This window comes from Plodia interpunctella, chromosome 11 (assembly GCF_027563975.2).
Source record: "Plodia interpunctella isolate USDA-ARS_2022_Savannah chromosome 11, ilPloInte3.2, whole genome shotgun sequence".
NCBI lineage: Eukaryota > Metazoa > Arthropoda > Insecta > Lepidoptera > Pyralidae > Plodia > Plodia interpunctella.
Window position 1 is genome coordinate 8876336 of NC_071304.1, and position 22322 is coordinate 8898657.

General features: G+C 33.9%; 1 protein-coding gene across 3 annotated transcripts; it reads right to left on the bottom strand.

Annotated features, from left to right (window-relative positions):
* Nucleotides 1-318: 318 nt before the first annotated feature.
* LOC128673707 (uncharacterized) lies at nucleotides 319-7879 on the bottom strand. 3 transcript variants are annotated; one of them, XR_008405107.1, is made up of 5 exons: nucleotides 7742-7879; nucleotides 6992-7367; nucleotides 5632-5660; nucleotides 5307-5397; nucleotides 4782-4893 (listed from the first exon to the last, which is right to left on the bottom strand). XR_008405107.1 is itself a non-coding variant. In XM_053751741.2 (4 exons), exons 1-4 carry the CDS (start codon nucleotides 7767-7769, stop codon nucleotides 2288-2290), a joined length of 768 nt encoding a protein of 255 aa, XP_053607716.1. In that variant the 5' UTR covers nucleotides 7770-7879; the 3' UTR covers nucleotides 319-2287. The 3 variants fall into 3 exon arrangements, 2 of the variants coding, with proteins under 2 accessions (XP_053607716.1, XP_053607717.1); XM_053751741.2 differs by lacking the exons at nucleotides 4782-4893; nucleotides 5307-5397 and adding an exon at nucleotides 319-2622; XM_053751742.1 differs by lacking the exon at nucleotides 5307-5397.
* Between the last annotated feature and the right edge of the window lie 14443 nt (nucleotides 7880-22322).

Here is a 22322-nt window from a genome sequence, read left to right on the forward strand (position 1 = left end):
CACTACTGAGAAAAAATGCCGAAATAAACTCATTTGAACAGTGTTGGTCCCTATCATGCCAGATCGGCTTACCATTATTGTTTCTTACAATGTTTTTCTTTTAGCGTAGCCAAACAAAGCGTAGCTGCGTTACAAGTTGAAGTTAAAATAACGCTTTTCAAAGCCCTACTTCACTTCTTTCTACGCGGGAAGCCTGTGGGTTAATTACACAAAGAAATCGTATAACACCCTGTGTGTACAGTATAATAACGCCTTAAGGGCATTGTTGGGGTTGCCGCGCTATTGCTGTGCCTCAGCTGTTTGCTCACGCACAATTAGATAGTTTTTCAGCTATTCTACGGAAGAAAGCTGCGTCACTGCTGCGCAGGGTGCGCGGGGGCAGCAACAGCGCCCTGAAGGCGATAGCCGATAGTGGGGATTCTCCTCTAATCGGCCATTTAATAAAAATTACTAAATCCCTAGTAGAATATAAGTACTAACACAATTCGTTTTTAAGATTACTGACACAATGGATTCATATTGTCCGAAAATATATTTTTTTTAATCAATGCTGCAGTGTATTAACAACTATTTAATTAAAAAAAATGTTCTTAATAGTTATTTTTTTTACTGTTTATATATTTTATTCAAATAATGCACTTACATATTTTTTTTCAAAAATTATAATTATAAGAGATTCCAGCACGTCGCCGCTTGGAAGGGTTCCAAGAAGGCTGGCAGCATTACCCTCTGAACCGCTATAGCAATCCTCTGTGCCAAGTAATTTCCCGCCCTTGGATCGCCCGTTACCTCACAAAGTAAACAAACTTAATCTAATGGTATGGACTAAAATAATAAAATTGGTTTTATTTTAATTCAAACTTATAATACTTTATGTTGTAAATATTTTTATTTTTTTATTGTCAAATAAAAATATAAAAATAATCAGAATAATGTACACAATATACAATTTTAATATGAAATATGTTTGTTACATAGCAAGTTATTCCTGCGACTATAATAAGCTCATACCAAATCCCTGTGACATAAACAATCCTGTAATAGTGAATCCTGCGTCCCGCTAATTGAATAAATTGGTCCGGGTCCCCGGCTGTCTATTTGTTACCTGGCATTATTTGAAACGTACAAATTGCAACCTTATAATAACCCCATTAAAGTTTTATTTTGATAAGTCTACGATATTTTGTCTTGTGACCATAAACCACTGGAGATTCTACTTTAAATTGATGTTATTAAAGTAATTTTTCGATTGTGGGTAATATAAAACAAGAACTTCAAACTGAAGTATTGGCAGATAAGTTGATACAGATATTGTTATGCAAAACTAATTAGGCTGGGATTTTAAACTGTTCGCTTTTAATGAACGTATCAAACTTTTGCACAGCGCAAAATTTTATATTATTAGCATTGCTTGTCCGTTTCCTCGTGATATCCTCATGACGTCATGATAATAGGGTAGACAAGGTAAGAAATTTGTAAAAAGTATGAATCCTTATAAAATAGATATATTTAAAATCATTGTGATAATTCATAGACTGTAAAAATGCCGCTGGATCAATATAGGAAGATTTAAATTTGGATGTAAAGTCCATTAAAAAAATACCAATAAAATTATATAAAATAAACTTAACGATATTAAAAAACGAAAATTTTTAAACAACTTTTATTAAAATGTCATCAAAATAAAGGTAGCTTTCGAAAAAACATAGATTTCCCCCTTAGATGTTACTCTGTCGTGACGTCACGTTAGAGTATCATTTAGTATGGAACGTTTGGACGTGTCCAAAATATGTGTGATTTTATTTTTGTCATATCTTTGAAAGTAGTAGTAAAGCCATTATCACAGTAATTTTTTCACTGGTGTTTATAATAATATGCATACCTTCAAATAGTCACCAAAACAAAAATTTGTCATCTACCCTGTTGTGTGACTTAAATTTTTTTGTCTCGGCAATTTTATGAAAAATATTACAAATTTCACATCACATCACTATCCATATATCATTTACAATGTTGTCTCGAATAGTGCCACTGTTATCTTTATTCGAGTGTACTTTACTTACTAAACTTTATCCCTATTTTGGGGGCTAAATTGATGGGGCTATCAGTAATTGAAAAAAATCTACAAAATAAGCTAAATTGTAATGCTATATGTATACCTATACCTATACCTATAAGCTAAATGTATACCTAACTCATTAGTTAGGAACAAGGATCTATCCTACTCGAGATAGCGTTCTCATAATATATCTCGATCGACGCAATCGATTTTTCAAGTCTATCATTATCACCTTTGCTCAGATGCAGCAAAATATTTGTCATGTGTCAGTGTTTGACCAGCAACTTTATTATCATTATCATTAACACCGGCCATTGTTTGTAACAACTTATTAACAAGACTTTCTATTGGTTTGGGCTTCGGTGTTGGCTCTCGCGTAGTGTGCAAATCGTCAACATGATACGTGTCACCTTGACGCAGAACAGGATAGTTTTGAATCAAATGAAGTAACGTGGAGTTTTTTCTCGCATCTCTAACAAGGATATATAGGTGGCCGTCTTTTGCACTTTTTCGTATTTCAAAGACTTCAGGCTTCTGTCTTACACATTCTGCGATGGCAAGTGCTGTAAAAACGATAACATCTATTTATATATTATAACTATTTATTACTGTAACTATTTATATATTTTATACAGAAGTCCCCAATGACTGAGGTACGGCACGCACAGCCGTAACCGCTAATGATAATATTTAAACTGGCATCGATTTTTATAAATAAATGAATAAATAAACAAGTTAATTGAACATGTGTTTCATGGTTTACTAATTCACGCCCTAAGGGTGCAAATAAGGGGTTTAAATTTTGTATGGATAATATTTAATAATTATTCTGATTGATTAAATTTGGTACAAAGGTAGAATATAACCTGGAATAACACAAAGGGTACTTTTTGTCCCGAAATTCCCCGTCCCGGGTCCGTCCCGGTTTCGATCCCCGGTCGGGTCATGATGGAAAATGATCTTTTTCTGATTGGCCTGAGTCTTGGATGTTTATCTATATATGTATTTGTTATAAAATATAGTATCCTATAACAAAAGTCTCGAACTTACTTTGGGACTCAATCTGTGTGTGATTAGTAAAAGTGTTTGTGCTACAACAAGAACTTATGCCACGAATCAGGCAGTGCGTGTGACAAATCTGGTGTTGCATATGTATGATTGCCTAAATGTACTAATTGTTGGGAGAGTCCTTTTATTTTTGGATGAAAGGTTGGGTGAAGGGCGCATAGGCTGTGTGGAGCTGTCCATTGCACATAAAATGTTGTATCGAGTGTCTTACTCACCATTTACCTTCACAACTCGGCTCAAAAACTGAAGAAGTAACACAAATCCTTACCCAAAAGCAATACAACTGCAGTCATCATGCTCTCGTGTCAAAAAACAAAAGGTTAAATGGTAACGTTAAAATGTTTTATGTCGAATTTCAATTGTCTTTATCACAGTTTTACGATTGCCGACCATACATAACAATATATTTATATTTTATATATATTACGTTGTTTTATTTGTAAATTCGTGTACTTTTATCATTGTTTTAGAGTCAACAATGTTGAAGGTTTAATAAAAATAAAAGATGCAATGTGATAAATAAATAAAATGAATATGATAAAGGTAACATAACTGAGATAAACAAAATTATATTTCAGTTATTCAGGGTTACTGGTATCTTACGCATAGCCTTCCATAGGCGCATAAGGTACATAGAGACTAACATCTTTTGTTCCATGACTTTTAAAATTTTCCTTTTTTTAGTTTTAATGTCGTTTCTATAAAACGTTACCTCTATGTTCGATTCCGCTACGTAACACTACTGTATTGTTTACAGTTAAGACGTGTAGAATAGCAAATTAGATTTTTTTATATGAGAAAGAAAACTACGAATCACGAAAAGTCGTGGAATAAATGTTACTTGTTTTTATTTATGTACCCAAGTAGTCTTTAGGAGGTTTTGCGTTTGATACCTGTAACACTGTATATGTGAATTATGTGAATGAATGAATGGCCCTTGGAATGAGTATATACAGGTTGTATTGTTGGAGTATATTCAAACAAAAGTGCGATTCAAGCGAGCTTTTTGTAGGTTAGTTCCCTTAAGAATTTTGAGATTTAATAACCTTATGTGCTATTCCATGTTACGCTTTACCTGTGTACCAAATTTCATCGAAATCCGTTCAGGAGATTTAGTGCGATTGAGCAACAAACATTTCGAGACACATTCAAATTTCGCATGGAATATCAGACTAATCTGATGTACCCTGAGACTACTTTCTTCCGGATAAAACGATCTCTCGGATATTTTATGTTACTATATGTTGTAAAATACGAGCGGTCTGACCCGGCTTCGCTCAGATAAAAACACAATAAATTATACACCTAAACCTTTCTAAGGATTCACACTATCTATAGGTGAAAACCGCATGAAAATCTGTGCAGTACGTTTTTGTTTTTATCGCGAATAGACATACAGATAGACGCGGCAGAGAACTTTGTTTTATAATTATGGACTAATTGTTGCTCGCTCGTTGCTCCTATGTTTGGCGTTGGCTTAGATACAATATCCAGAGGTTTAATCGCGAAAGCATTACGGATACACATACTTTAATATTTATAATATTATAAATATTAAAGTATGTGTATCCGTATTATTACATTATTTAATGTATTTAGTTATATATTGAGATTATTGTAAACCACTGTTATGATATGAAAAAAAAATCATGTGTTTTAATTTATAATGTTTAATTTAAAATTAGTTAAAGTAGATTCTTTCTTTTTTTCGACTTATATAATTGCATAATCGTTAAAATATAATGGTCTGCCCGTTTGGTCTGAATCTGAAAAAAGACAAATGGTTTTTTCTTGTTTTCAAAATTGTGGCTTCATAAAATAAGCTAAAGACTAAGAATGCCAATATATACGACGGACGAGAGTAACAAGTGACATAGTAGCGGTTTTCCATACAACTTCCCGGCCAAACCCCGCTTATCTCAGATTGGCAGATTGGGGCACGTGATGAGATAGTCAGTGCTCTGTCTCGTTTCTTCTCATGTATATTGAATACGCACATCTCTTTCTTGTATGATCGAAAATGAATAAATATTACGAGTCTATAGCCTACTCTGTCTACAAAATAAACAAAAGCAGGCGCGGATCCAGCGTTGTGTTCACGATGGGCATATGATTACACTATTCGCCCCAAAATTGTAGTTAATTTTGACGATCCCAAAAAATATTTATAGTTACCAACCTTTTAATCATACATTTTTATAACTTGCGCAGTCATATTCTTATCTAATATCTGGATATTGTCAATGACAATTATAAGACAATTTTGACTCCTAAAACATTAAATATAGTGGGGAATTTCTATATAAAGAAGAATATGTATCCTAGATAGTGATAACAAAATCTTGAAAATTTTTGCGAAAAATAACGATAAACTTTGAATTTCAGTTTATTTCCAATATTGTCATCGTGTCAAAAACCAAACAAAACTTCAAAGTACAGTTGAGATAGAGCTTTTAAAGGTTTTTTTATGTTTTACGTGCACTTAATATATAGATGGTACATACCTTTCAACAAAGATCTTAAAAGCGGCGGTCTGTGAAAGAAGATACATTTTAAAGTTTCTGTTTCGTACGTTTTCATTTTTGTTTTTGATAAAATATTATATATATTCACCACTTGCTTCCGATGAAGGAAAACATCGTGAGGAAACCTGCACACTAGTTGACAGTTTAAGTTCGCTAGTGTGTATGCGACTACCGCTAGATGTCGGTAGGTAGTAGTAAAAGTCATGCCTGATGCATTCTGGCGACTTTAAATATGACAACAGTATTAGCAATTAAGACTCGTGATAAAACCTCTTAATATTATTTGTTATATGGGACATTCTTATATATTTCCTTTTTTGTTGTGTGTTTATAAATAACTGTAATAAGAAGTAGATCTAGGACTAGATGTGGACTAAGCTTGGGGCATTTGACTTTTCAAATGCCCCAAGCTCAGCCGACTATCTAGTCTAACAGATGCGGCACAGGACGTTGTTTTATAATGTGTAAGGAATAACCGTTTCGCTATCGAACGACACGGTGTAGTCAAATTCTCCACCCCTATGTGGTCGATTCCACCTCATCGTATCTCTCGATTTGGTACCTTTTTCCTACTGAGAGCTGCTGAGGTATTCTCTCCCCGCGTCGATGATTCCCGAATTCTACAATTTAAGGATCTCCAATACAAGATAAATAGGCATTTTATGAGCTTGCATGTTCACACACACGATTCTCTGCTTTCCTTTGGACTTGATTGAGGTCAAACACACTCAAATTTGTAGTTTCACGTCCACGTCTTTATGTGGACGGAAAATATCTTCAATTATGACGAGCTCGGTGGCGCAGTGGTAAAGTGCTTGCCTCTGAACTGAGAAGTCCCGGGTTCGATCCCCGGTCAGGTCATGATGGAAAATGATCTGTTTCTGATTGGCCCGGGTCTTGGATGTTTATCTATATAATGTATTTGTTATAAAATATAGTACCGTTGAGTTAGTACATTCCATAACACAAGTCTCGAACTTACTTAAGGGCTAGCTCAATCTGTGTGATTTGTCCTAATATATTTATTTATTTATCATATACATGGACGGACAGGTATTAATGGAAATACAGTGCATATACTAATATAGGTAGCTTTTTAAACAATAATAATTACATTTTCGTAAGCAAATACAGTTCCCGGAACTATAATAAGAATATTTCGTAGTTAGTCTATAGAAGGCCTACCAGGGAACATACAAACACGTGGCACGTCACTAACGTCAACATGCTATCTCTTTTTCCCATATCGTGTAAAAAAGAGCAAGTCACTAGCTACGTATTTTATATTTCATGGCCTGGTCTCATCTTTTGAGGCACATATTATAAGTTTATTACTTACTGTGGATTAGCGTTCTTATTTTTCGATTGACTTAAAAGATTATCAAGTTTATCATTTTCATCGTCCACTGGATATCTTGGCTCTGCAGCTACATCCGAATTCTCATTATTTTCTTTAATAACTTTAAGTTTATTCATCAACTTATTGACAAGGGTCTCTATTGGCAAAATCCTTTCTTTTTGCTCAGCGTTAACTTGCAAATCGCTATCTAGATTAGCGCGAGTTTCCCGTTTTGGAGGAAGATTTCGTATCAAGCGAAGTAGAGGGGATTCCTTTCTCTCATCTCTTACAAGGACGTATAGGCGACCATCTTTTGCACTTTCTCGTATTTCAAAAACTTCTGGCTTCTGTCTTGCACAGCAAGCAAATGAAAGGGCTGTAATTAATGAATGATTTGAATGGTTTAATAATGGTCATTATTTTTCTAACTTTCACCTCCATTATAATAATTGGGGGGTTTATTTTTAAATACACAAATAAGCCTATGTTTGAATGGGTTTTTTAACTACATAAATACCAGATGATAAATGCGGTGAATGCGGATCAGACAGGTGTCTACCTGAGCCTTTCGCATTTGTTGGTTTGGATTTATATTCGCATAACATTAGATGGGTTGACAGAGGCGCTTCATTTTCGTTAGAGTTGCAGGCTTCTAGTCTGTGACTATATGTGCGCATAATCTAGGGAGTCGAATGCTTGTTTGGCCACATACCTAGTTGTATAAAAAAATAATACACTAAATATCCTCACCGAAAAGCAATACTGGAATAGATAACATGATCTCGTAACAACCAAAAACTGAAATAGTAACGTTAAAAAGTTATATATCGAATTTAATTTTCTTTATCACAGTTTTACGATTGCAAGCCAGCACTTATCTGGCGTATAGAAAATTGCGAAATCATAAATTGTAAATTTCCTCGGAATTAAAAATAATCAGGTTCATAGAAATGTCAGTATTTTTTTCTATATGAAAACTGCTCACTGCTTTTTAAACATCTTCAGACTAAAAATCTCATTCATCAATGCATTTTTCTTTTTGCCCTGAAAGTACAAATAAACACACTAAAACATATATAACATCAGTACCAATGTACTAATGGATATGTCTAGAAGAGTACTTACTATCTTACGTATAGGAATAGACGCATGTATGTGACAGTTTGTTGAATTAGATTGTGATTGCACTGCCTGCTTCAGATATATTATAAACCTAACGCGTGACGTAAATAAAATTTATTTATTTATTCCCCATAAGTTATTCTATTTTTATACAGGTTTAGAGCTAATACAATAGAATAATACCAATCAATTATTTACATTATAACTTATGATATAATATATCGCAACGTTTTTGTTTCTCATCACAAATACACAGACATGCTGGTTAGTGTAAACATCCTAAACTCATCCTCTGAGTCGTTACGTTGTTAATAGGGTTCAACACTGTTCAAATAAGTTTCTTTCTGAATTTATTCTCAGCAGTGGTCGTTCCGAAATGTCAGTAGTTTGTGGCTTGTGAGAAATTACCATTTAATATAAAAAAAATACGTGAAAAAGTGCCTGTTAAGGTCTAATTTCTGAATAAATGAGTTGAATTTTGAATTTGAATTACGCTTTTGACAGTGCGGTCGTGGGAGTCAATGGTTGGTGGCTTGCTTCACCAGCCGCAGCCAATCATCTCTGATGGATGCTCCCTTCGTATACTCGTACAGGGAACTTCCCATAGCTTTTCGGAATGCCTATAGTAGGTTAATTCCAGTGTAAGTTTCTCTCGTGGTTGTGACGCTGCGAAACGTAAAAAAAGCCTTTAAATTCTTAAGACTGTGATTTTACAATCTACTTGTATGACATCAACCTTCATGGGTTTATTGCCCATCTGCTGCGAAGGCTGTGGTCCTTAGTCGTTTCGATATTCCTGAGAATACGGAGCGAGATATAACATATTCCTGAGAATACGGAGCGAGATATAACATATTCCTGAGAATACGGAGCGAGATATAACATATTCCTGAGAATACGGAGCGAGATATAACATATTCCTGAGAATACGGAGCGAGATATAACATATTCCTGAGAATACGGAGCGAGATATAACATATTCCTGAGAATACGGAGCGAGATATAACATATTCCTGAGAATACGGAGCGAGATATAACATATTCCTGAGAATATGGAGCGGTCCCATTCTTGTCATTTATTTACGTGTGTAAGTTAATTGTGTTTCACATCGATATATATATATTATAATCAGCACTCGGATCACAATCATAACCTGTTTTGATATACCTTTTGACTATGTACATTATGTACTTTTATATATTATTAGAAAGAAAAAAAAAACATTGTAAGAAACAATAATGGTAAGCCGATCTGGCATGATAGGGACCAACACTGTTCAAATGAGTTTCTTTCGGCATTTCTTCTCAGCAGTGGTCGTTCCGAAATGCCAGTAGTTTGTAGCTTGTGAGAAATAACTATAAATATAAAGATTGACGAGAAAAAGTGCCTGTGAAGGTCTAATTTCTGAATAAATGATTTGAATTTGAATATTTGAATTTGACGTGTCTATGACACTTCTATTATCACGTTATTTCGATTTCGGTGTAAATTTAATATAGTTTATGGTCTTTGATTTGTAACTATGGCTCGTAAACTGAGGTTCAAACTGCTCTTACGGAGAATTAAAGCAGGTTTAATATTTTATTGTTATGTTTTATTGTCATTCTTCTTTTATATGATTACTTTCTTTTAGAGAGTGTTGTTGCTAATACTGGCGTCAGATTTGATTCTTTTTCTTCTTCCTAAAAATAAATATATAAATAAATAAATGTATAGGGACAAATGACACAGATTGAGTTAGCCTCAAAGTAAGTTTGAAACTTGTGTTATGGGATACTAACTCAACGATACAATATTCTATAACATATACATATATAGATAAACATCCAAGACCCAGGTCAATTTGAAAAATATCATTTTTCGTGTTGACCTGACCGGGATTCGAACCTGGGGCGTCCAGTGTAGCAGTCCGGCATGATGGCCATTAGGCCACGGCGGTCGTCATTCTATCAAGTATGTCATTGGTATTCGTGGTGTTAGTTTCATTCAAGTCGCTGAAGGCATCTACCGGTGGTAGGTACAGTGACACTACTCAACAGTCAACCAGTGTGCAGGTTTCCCACGTATTGATTTTAATCATTTTAGGGCTATTTTCTCGGAAATAATTTAGGAAGTAAAAAAATTACAAATGAAAAATAATTAAAGATTCGGAATTTTTGATCGAGGACAGCCCACTTTTAGTTTAAATTTAGGAGAAACGTCTAACGAATCGGGATGTTCTCATCTGAAGTATACCTTCCTTAGCCGTTTAGTGTCGGAGCTTTTTTGGAGAAACGTATCTATTTGATGTCAACAATATGTATGTAGTAAAATTTAGTACCTTAGGGTACCTTAGATTTAAAAAATATATGTATTTTTATATATTTTTCTTGTACTAGGTATTTAATATAAATAGCAATACACAGATATTGAAGGTTATAAATTATTCCATTCTGATCCAATTTTCCAATCACTACGCCATATTGACTTTAATCGTAATATTGTAATTGGTTAAGCAATCAGCAAAAATTTTGTAGAAAATTGATATTTCGTGGATTGCTTGACTTTTATTGTAAACAAGTTTTTGACGACCTCGGTGGCGCAGTGGTAAAGTGCTTGCCTCTGAACCGAGAGATCCCGGGTTTGATCCCCGGTCGGGTCATTTTTCTGATTGGCCTGGGTCTTGGATATTTATCTATATGGGTCGTTCTTCTTTTTAACCTACAATTTGAAAAAAAAATTGCATAGTTTTGAAAAAAAATATATATTGCATACACGTCTTCATATACATATATTTTATTAGACGACTTTCTACTCTATCAGAAAAAGTTATTGGCCGCGAAGATTACAGATTTTTGTAGGATTTTCATGACTTTTAAGAAAGAATCGACTCAAAAAGTTACACTTCCGTCACGAAATCTTTTATTTTATTCTATTAACTGCTCTTCGTTAAATAACTTTTACTTTTGTAAAACATAAATTAACCAAAATGAACTTTTAAAAAAACATATTAATATTATATATTTGTATTTATAAATATATTTTATTGATTTTCAAATACCACTCTGTCACATTTACTGCTGATATAAAGTAAGTTTTTGTTGTAAATAAAATTTTAGTATTATTTACAAATAAATACGCATTGCACAGATGGCAATTTCATAAAATATTGTAAATAAAAAAACTCCAATGTTGCACTAGTTATAACTAAATATATATACGACCAAAACAATTTTCCTAACAGGAGACAACATTGTGACAGAGTAGTAACTTATGTGACGGAGTTGTTATTCTAGGGGATACCAAACTCTCTTTTGCAATAGTTTGCAATAAAACACATTTATTTTTATAGAATCATTTATTTTTATAAATCTTAATCAGTCTTCAACATTATCATATAATATAATAAGGTGAGATCAAACTTAAACAATTAATGAAATCACATTTGAGATGAGAGCTTCTTAGAGTCGTGAGAGCCTCTCAAAAGTAATTAGTAATTTGGTAAATTAAATGACTATCCATTCTAAACTAAATAAAAAATCCAGTCTAACTTGACAACAAATTTAAATTCGCAAAAAATAAAACATTCATCATAACAATAGCTTAATAATTAATCAGTCATTTTTCGAATACTGATAGTGGCTCTTCGAATTGGAAAAATTGTCTCTTCCCCTTTTTAATGACATTTGGAGCCGGTAAGACTAATCAAATCATCAAAAGGAACATCCGATATGTCATTCTCCACTAATTTAAACAGCCTTCCACTGTCATCAACTGATTTTAGGAACATTACCATGACTTCGCCTTCTTCATCGACAACACTTTGCTACTCCAGCGTAAGTGTACTGAATGTTCCGCGAGCTACGTACTTTAACCAATACATAAACTCCGTCTTTTATATTCATTGGATGAATATCTTCAGGCTGGAGCGTTTGATAAGAAGTACCACAGACGGCAGTTTGATCAGCTAGATCGTTTTTCGTTTTAAGCGTGGCTAAAGGTTGATCTTCATCGGATGATTCATCTGGGCCATATACAGTATCGAAAATACTTTTACGGGACATCCTAATTGTATTTGTAATATCTGCGAGCATCAAACCTTCCTTATCGTGAATTACAGCATCTTCTTTTTCATTAGATAAAAACTCGTCCACAGTATTTTGTTGTTCTTGGATTTCAGGCAGAGGTCGATAAGTTTTAGGAGCATGGCAAGAACAGAATTGATCACAAAAGCAGCTTAATACCCTATGATTTAAGATTCCACGATTTTCTGTGAACATTTGGTGGACCTGCATTGTTCCTTTTAGGGGCACAATGTTACTAGGAATCGTTGCTGCTACCTTTTCGATGTCTTCGCCTGTCACCATGAACAGTATAATTTTGTTGGCATCTTTGAGCGCGGAAAAGAATTGGAACACATCTGCAATATCGTTTCCTCTAGCAACTATGGCATCAGCTTGCCGTTTGATTGTCCCTCCAATACCATCAGCAGCTCCTTTCCCATACCCTGATTCAAAAAAGTTCCAGGATATTTTACGAAATCCGTATTCTTCGAAAAACCTATGTATCTCTTCCATCTACAGTAGGTGGCTTCACATAAAATGGCCTATGTTTAGTGAAGTAGCATTTGAGGCCACTATTTTCTTTCAAGAACGTTTTATACAGGTTTTTCATGGAGTCCAATAAAAATCTTTTCTGTGCTTTCTTTTTTTGTAAGTAACAGTTTCCTTCCAATTTTTTTCTCTAACTGTTTTATTTTTTCTTGAAACTTAACATTATCTCTGTATAACTTTGTTCTATCTCTTTTCATTTTTTTTTTCCACTGGAACTGCGCATTGATACTTCAGAAAGAGTCGGTGTTGCACATGGAGTTACTCTTGGACTTTCTGGTATTGGTGATGGAGCCGGTGTATTCAAAAGTACCTCTTCAAGTATCTTTTTCTTCTCCCTTCTTTTTTTATTAGCTTCTTGCCATCTTCGCTTTTGAATTCGATGTTCTCGCTCGCTCATATCAGCCACTAACTTTTTTCGAGCATGGTATCTTTCTAAATCTTTGCGCTTTACTTCAGCTACTTTCTCAGGGTCATTATTTCGTTTCGCGCGACAAATCCGTTGTCTTTCTGCTGCTGTTAATGGCTTTTGTTTCACCATGATGTTATCTGGTAATAGAAAATAAGTAATTAGTATCTAAATGATAACAGAAGATTCCGTGGGAATAATTATTCTAATAACTACCAAAACGAATGAATCTTTTTTAGTATTTCTTGAATTAAGCATAAATATAACAAAAACAAAATTTATATTACCCCACCGTCACGTACTTACCACTCGGTCACAATAAATATGTGACAGAATTGTCGTGTGACGGAAGGGTAAATTTTTGTTAAAACGTTGATAATATTTAAAAGTTAACATAGAATTTGATAATTTACATGTCGGGCATAAAATATTTTTTATTACGTAAGAGTAAACAACAAAAAGTAACAATGATCATTAGAATTTGAATCAATTACTTACGTAACGAAGCGGTAGCCGAATAAACACACGCACGTCCTGACACTGCGTTTGGGCGACTGAGGCGCTGCCTTCTGTTTGCAGAGGGGAACACATACGGAGGGGGGGAAGGGGTAATATCCTTGGTTCGCATGCCACAAGGACGAGCGGCAACAGCGCGTATTTCGTTTGACAACCCACGTGACAGAATTTACCACGCAAAACATTAGGTAGAGGGAGACGAGTATTTGAATTTTTTTAATAATTTTATTGATAGTATTAAAAAATAACTATTACTGTTACACGATAGGTAATATATTAAAGAGATATAGGATATTTTTACATTTTGTGTCATAATATATTTTTTTCGTAATATTATAGATAACACGCACGCTCATGTAGCGGGAGACATAATGATTTTGTATGAATACATCTCTGTCACGCGGATTCACAACTCTGTAACTTACTTTTTACGGTGAAATTATTTAATTAATATGTTATTTAAATATGTGCGATCATTATATGTATAGTACAGTGTATGTCAAAATATAATTTTAAAAAAATATTGATAATTTACTTGTTTTTTTTTAACTGTCTGGCGAAGACACCTTTTTGTAGGTTAAAAAGAAGAACGACCCATATATGTATTTGTTATAAAATATAGTATCGTTGAGTTAGTATTCCATATAACAAGTCTCGAACTTACTTTTGGGCTAGCTCAGTCTGTGTGATTTGTCCTAATATATTTATTTATATATATATTTATTTGGTTTTTTGCCGCAGCTTTGCCCGTATGAAATTCCCACGGGAATATTTATTTTGCCGGAATGAAATATGTTCTTCTGCGTACTGCAAACTACATGTATGCAAAATTTCAAGAAGTAAGTTGAGTAGATAAAGCGCGTAGAGGTTACAAACTAACAAATTAACTTTTGCATTTATAATATAACAAAAGGTGTATAAAAACTCTTATAACAAAATATATATAAAACTCTTCCGTTATGGAGTGACTGACTGACTAACTGACAGACAACGTACAGCCGAAACTACTGGGCCTAGGAAGCTGAAGTTTGGTGTGTAGGTTCTTAGGACAGTGTACGGGAGCATTAAGAAGTGATTCCCTGAAATTCCCACGGGAAACGGATTTTTATTTACATACGAAGTTGTGGGCAAAAGCTAGTACGGAATAAAATAGAAACTACTATATTATCCATTCGCAAGCAACGTCAGCGAATTCCCAGTTGTTCTTCTGCAAATTAGACGTAAACATACATATAAAAGGAAAAATAATATCTCTTACAATGTCTCGAGATATTATCAGAGCAACAAAGATGGCTTGAGTGTTTGCAGTGGCGACAGAAATATGGAGGCTACAGAAGCTGCGTGGGACGCAGTCGACCAATCACAGTGCGGCATTGTGAGGCAAGGGGAACCACACCGCAATGTGATTGGTTAGCGGTCGTGGCCTGTTGCGAAATGACAACCGCGAATCTTTTAAAGATATCTCGAACTTACTTTGGGATTAACTCAATCTGTGTGATTTGTCCTTATATATTTTTTATGTACTTACTTTACAGGTATACACCTAATGCGATAGCGCAGACTTACATAAATACTATTAATTACAACACATAACACATAACAAATGACAAATAAAATGACTCTTGTGAATTCACTCAATGCGCAGGAGAATATGTTGACTCACTCATAGACCATATTAAATATATGAAAGATGGAAATATATTATTATTAAATATAATATATTATATATATATATATATATATATATATATATATATATATATATATATATTTATTTATTTATTTATTTATTTATCAAGCGCCACTTCTGTTATATTGTTCTTTGGTTATGATTTCTGCTGCAGCAACACGACAACGCTTTTATCTTAGGTATTTTAAAAATATATAAATTATGAGGACTGCTTTCATTGTATTGTGTGATTCTGAATTCTATTTGAGATCATGGGAAGTTTTGTTTTTCAAAATAAATTTTATTTGCACTTTACTATTTACTAGGAGAGCATTCGCACGATTGAATTTATCCTCCTATTTTTAATCCTAAAAAACCTTCAACATTTAGGCACTAGCGAACTTTAACGTTAACCTACGCGCCGCCGACGACGGTTAGATAAAATGGTGTACTTTGCGTTTTCCTGCACAGGTTCATGTTTACGTCAAAGTTAATTGGTACAACTCACTCGTACCTGTAGGACTAGAGCAGGTATAACTATTCGATAACACTTCACTTTCACTTATTTAATACTAGATGCCGGAATTTCGGATAAAAAGTACCCTGTGTTAATCCAGGTTATATTCTCCCCGTGTACCAAATTTCATAACAATCCGTCTAGTAGATTTCTCGTCATAGTGACATGACACTGCGTATGTGATAAAAAATTATGTATGTGAAGCATATAAATAAATACATAATTTTTTATCACACTTATTTTATCACGGATATTTAGCATAACATTTCATGTTCACAATAAAATCTCTACCAAATCTTATTTTACCCTATCTTGATGATATTTTTGAGTAAAAAATTTTAATATGTACGTGACAATGGATTCACTTAGACTTTACAGTGTGAATCAATCAGACCTTCCAAATGTAACCACTACAAAATAATCAATATGAGACGTACTCGAAAATAGCCTTTACTGCTATGTACTTTAAGCTCTAAAGCCAATAATTAATCAGAGCGAGCTTCAAATGGCTCCAATAAATACGGATGAATTTTGAAAGCATTTCGGTGTTCCGCCGCAACAATTTGTGTGAAGACGGAAACATAGAATAAGTTATACCTATTAAACAGAAGATCTACTCTTCTTATATAAATAAATAAATTATTATGTATGTTACATAATGATTTATTCATTTAAGAACCGTCTAATGCTGGTAATTTTTCGAGAATTATTCACCAAAAATACACTTTAATTGTTTAAGTGTGGGTTGCAGCGCCACCGTTGACATGCGCAGAAAAACTCAAGGTACGCCATTTTGTCTAAACGTCAGCGATGCGCTGGTTAAAGCCAACGTTAAAGTTGAATGGTGCAACTCGCCCTAAACTTATGCTGTGCTGCTTCAAGATCCACATATATGTGAGAACAATAAACAAGCACAGAGTAGGTATTGACGAGAAGTTTCAATTAGTTCTTCGGCGTTTCTACTCTAATCTTCGGTCCGAAATGCAAGTAACTTGTAGATTTTAGAAACGAAATTTAATATTAGTTATTTGCGTATTTATTTTGTGAATTTAAGTGATTTTTTTAGAAAAGTACCAGGACGTACGTATAATTAGTGTTTCACTGACACCTTTTTGTAGTGAATTCGTATTTTGAGATGGTACATTTTTCCAAGCTAGTACTAATTTTGCGAAATAACATATAGACAACATACCTTCTATTATATATATATACCTACTTAAGTACCATTGTGCCTGCCCCAAGGGGTTTAGGCGCCTGTGGCTAAACGTTGGCGCGCTTCGATAGAATGACCATTTGTCTTTGCCAAATTTATGTGGAAAGATAAACATATTAGTGACTGAAGCGTAATGTAGATGAAGTAGTATTATAGCTCTAAAAGCAGTGGAAATTTATTATATAGCGCTGTTGCACTTCGAAAGCAATATTGAACCACAACGCACTAAACTTAGTGTAGATTGTACCAGTCAAGTTTGACTATAACCATAACCTGCGCACAACAACGTAAAGTTCGTAATTTCTTCTAATCAGCGGCGCGTAGGTTAAAATTAACGTCGTGTAACCCACTTTTATTGTGGGTTTCACCTTTCAACTTATTGTCAGTATTATTAAGTCCTTTGACAACTTTGATGTATATCAATGTATCTCACGATTTTAGTCGAGCAAAAAATAGTGGTTTTCATCGACCACCACTTTGCTTCCGGCGATGGGAAACATCGTGAGGAAACCTGCACACTGGTTGACAGTATAAGTTGACTAATGTAGTCGTAAACATGTCAGATTTAACCAAATTGAATGAAATCTGACTCCAGTGTTAACAAAAAAAATATGGCTGGCTTCTTTGTATTATAGTCTTGTCTTAGTTTACAAATGCAAAAACCATTTTGGTCCTTGACTAGCCGTGAAATTGTATGTTTTAATTGCGTTGCCGCAGTAACAGCAATAACTGCCTGGCCATTTGTTCCTATGTTTGTTACATGAAGTTAAATAAATAATAATAAATTATTGTCTGTTATGTAAACAGGATGTAATTATTGATTAATAACAGACGGACAGTTCTCTGTTTTAACAAAAATACACTCCCATACGTATGTGTGGGAGTGTATTTTCAATTTCAATTTGCTTCCACAGTCATTCTCACAAGAATGTTTTATTTTTAAGAAACTTTTAAATTAGAGTGTTTCCTGTATTCTCAGATTGCAACTATTGTGTGCCTCACGACCATTATAGCATACCAATAGTCTTCAATTACCAGCTGTCTTCTTTGAATCTTCATCGGTTTTTGAGATTCTCATCTCTGCAACAACATCCTCTGACTGGAAGAGATCCCTCCAGTGGATAAGTCCGCCGTTGCTCGTCATTTTCTGTTTCTTTTGCCTTCTTATGAAATAAAGCATATAATATTTTAAACAATCTTGATATACGTAGGATCTCTTCAAGGATCGATCTACTAAAATTCGCTTCACATATTTGTATTTTAATTGGATATAATTTTATCATTACGTACCAAAGATGATCCGTCTCTCTCTCTCTCTCATGTGTGCGTTTTCAGGTTCCAATCTCTGACCTTAACTGTTAGAGTCCAGCTGCAGCTGTTTACCTACATTTTCTTCTCTACTTCGAACAGAAGACAACTAAGAAGTTGTCAGGCCTCAATCGCACATCCTCCATGACGATATCAAGTCACTATTTTACGGGATCCCTTTTTTTCGCATCAATTTTTTATCCCACTTTAATTTAGCATAACGGGTTAGGCATATTTCTTTGACATAATAATATTTTGATATACTCGTTTTTTGGCATACCCTTTTAATAAGCATAATTATAGTTTAGGCTAATGTATTTTACCATAATTTTGATTTGCATAAAGCTATAGTGTAGCAGTAGGTTAGGGTGCGGTGGTCCTTGGGCCACCTATAAGCCGCCGATATGCTTTAGAATATTATGCTTAAAAATTGTTATGCTTATGGTAGGTATACGTAAAAAAATTACGCCTAAAAATTATGATATAATATTGTGCGTAACTATTATTATGATAAGTAAAAGTACCTATGCCACGTTAAATTATGACCTAAAATTGTATGCATAAAAATATTGAACCGTAGTTTGCAGGTTTACCCTTTCTGCTTGGACCAGGCGGAGTGGTAGAACTAGTAATTTATTACCTAAATAATGTGTGGATTGATGCAAGCCCACATTCAGACCAACAGTATTGATGGAGTTTTATTGGTATTCACAAACATAAGTCGTCAACACGCTAGAAGAAGCGCAGCATTGTCATCTCTATGAGTTGCAGCTCCAAGGTAATAAGCTCCATATTATATTTTCATTTATCTAATTTAGCCAAGTTCTAGTTTAGTCTAGTACATTAATTATTATTAGTATAATTATCTCCGGTCATAACTAGGTATACAGAACCTTAAAATATTAACGGTTATATCCTACCGACATTGATGCCTTATGAAATATTCAGCGCTTCTAAAAGCGTTTTACTGTTATGCCGTGACAGAAAGTTCAGGTAATTGGTGGTGGGATGGACGGGTGGGCTATTCTCAAACTGGACACGGGGAAATGGACTGAGACGCATGAAGCGTGTCGAGTTTCGCTAAATGTTGAAAAAACCAGAACAAACGACACAAGTCTCACCTTGTGTGGATTTTGGCGGTATCATAATTAATATCTTAATGTTATAAGAATAAAATAAGAAATATTATAATAATTTATTTACTGTAGTCCGAAGAATAGGTGGCCTATGAAGAATATATAAATGTGTTGTTAACACATAATTCCGGAAACAACAAACTAAAAATATATTTTTTTAAATGAAAGATAACTGCGTCTTTTTTCCAGTGACAAAAATATATTTTTTAATTTGATAAAAATGGACTGACATCATTGAATAAGAATATTATTATTATTATTATTTTACTAAATTAAAAATTGCAAGATCACTATTTGATCACTTTGTCTGGACACGCATAAGAAATAAACTAAGAATCTGGACGTGCGATGTGCAAATCCATAGATTAGTGAATAACCCGACGCATGGCGAAACTTAAAATAAACTCATTTTTTAACTACCAATGCTACGCTGTTAAATAAAGAATTATTCTTTAGAAGTATTCCGTTAAGCGAGTAATTATTCCAGGTATTTTATCCATTGAAAATAAGGTTTATTTACATTTTAGGAACTTGAAATTTTTAAACTTTGTTTTGTCCTTCATTTCTACATTAACAGAAAAAAAGTAAAAAAAAAGTAAACAGAAAAAAAGCACATTTTTTTTCTTATATACCCGTCTCTGCATGTTCCCGGTTGTATTTGGGGTTGTGAAGCCGCGAATTCCCACCGGGCTTCAGCGTAATAAAACCTTAATATTTTGAAGATTGTGATTTTACAATCGACTGTCGTGTGTCTGCCTGTCGTCAACCCCCCTTGGGAATGCCATTGTTACCTATCAGCTGCCTAGGCTGTGTGTCCCTTAGTCGCCTCGTTCGACATCCACGGGAGGATATGTAGTCCTATTCTAGAGCTGCACCACACGCCATTTTCTTAACGCCCGTGTTATATACTAATTATTTATTGTTAATGCAATGTTTCTGTATGTCATGTATTGATTTTGTCAGAAACCCAAACATTTTATATTTAGAAGCCAGATGTGAAAACAAGAGGATTCCAATACTGGAAAACAAATCATCGCTAGTCAGTCTAACGAGTATCCCAAATTTTCTCATTAAAGGAGTGAAAGGGATGCACGAGAGGGAGGGAAAGGGAAAGAGGTTCGTGTCACCGACACCTGCCCGTGATTTATTTGTTCGAAAGAATTTGGTTTTGAAGGAAAAACGGAGAAAAGGCGCGCACACTTGCGACAATTTACTCATTAGTGTTAATAATTTTAGTTTTAAAAACATTTTTTATTGACCGCTTTTGTATCGACTTTAAATTGAAAATGATTAGCGCACCTATCGCAAACGTGTACGTGCAAACATATATTTGCTGATCTATGTATGTAAAAGTAACTATGAAATTATCCAAATATTTTTTTACTTTGATTCAAAACATTTATTCCGTGTTTGTCAGTTTACAAGCCACACAGAAATACATAATAATCGTGTAATTAGTAGATAATACATACACAAAAGAAATTTAATGTAACACACCACCAATTAACTTGACCAAAATTTGCCACACACTCAAATTAAGTTTTGAAAAAAAAAAAAACGTACTCAAGTAAGTACATACAACAAGTACTTTCTCGTACACACTCAAAATAGTATTTACGTAGGTACTGGCTACAACTTGCATCGGACGTTACAAAAATCGGAATATATCGTGAATCGAGTGTCATACATATAATATAAATCAAAGTTGGTCTAAAATGTGCGTTTTTCAGGTCGAGGGTGAAAATAATTCACAAGTATGACAGTATCCTTTGACATGTCGGGATAACTAGGGATCGCCCGGACGCGTATTGATTTATACCGTATGCATATTTCAGTCATTTTCTATTCTTGTTTATGTATTTTCGGAAAAGAATATTGATATTTTTTTTATTTTTCAGTAGTATGACACTAGGAATGTAATTGATATGAACCGATGAAAAATTAATAAATTCCCAATTGATTGAGGGAAGTTAGTTTTAAAAATAGAATGAATTTGGCATAATTAAAAAGAATAGATAAAAATGATAATTTTACGATATTGTTAGTGTATAATATTAAATGGCCAGTGTTATTAAAAAATATGTGTTCCAGATTTTTTACAATATCAATGTAAATATTGTAAAAAATCTGGAACACATATTTTTTTAATATAATAAAATAATTTATATTCACCCAATTAGTATAAAATGTATTAATATTTTAGAAAACCTACTATTTTACGTATGAAAATTACGAGTATTGGACTCGGGAGATTGATTCCTTTCGGACCTTGTCTAACAATGAACTACCTTTTAAAGTATTGTCGTACAAATTGTCAATGAAGAATTTTGAGTTTAATTTTGCCATCGCATAGACATCCAAGCAGGACCCGGATACCTCAACAAGGCTTTGACAGTAGTCTTAAACCAGATTTAAAAATCAGTATTATGTATCTACACATAATACTGATTTATAAATCTGGTTTAAGAGGGTACGAAATAATGTAGAATATATTCTATGTAAACAGAAGTTATTGTTTGTTTAGGATAAGCCCGTTATTCCAGAAAAGTTTGCACAATGCTGCAAACATTTAACGCCTATGTCGTCAAGATAAATTTTAAATCACCCAAATCTCTCATCTCCGTATACCTATATCTGGTTTCGTAGATCGCAGTTTTCATAGATCATTACTTGCTTCCGGTGATGGAAAAACATAGTGAGGAAACATGCACACTGGTTGATTATTAACTTATGTGTGAAATGGAGATGAAAGACTCCATTAATAATGCCAAGAAAGTTGTTGTGTGTGTTTCATTTCACGTAATGACCACGACCCTCAGTAATGAGGAATACGACTATGAAGAAGAACAAA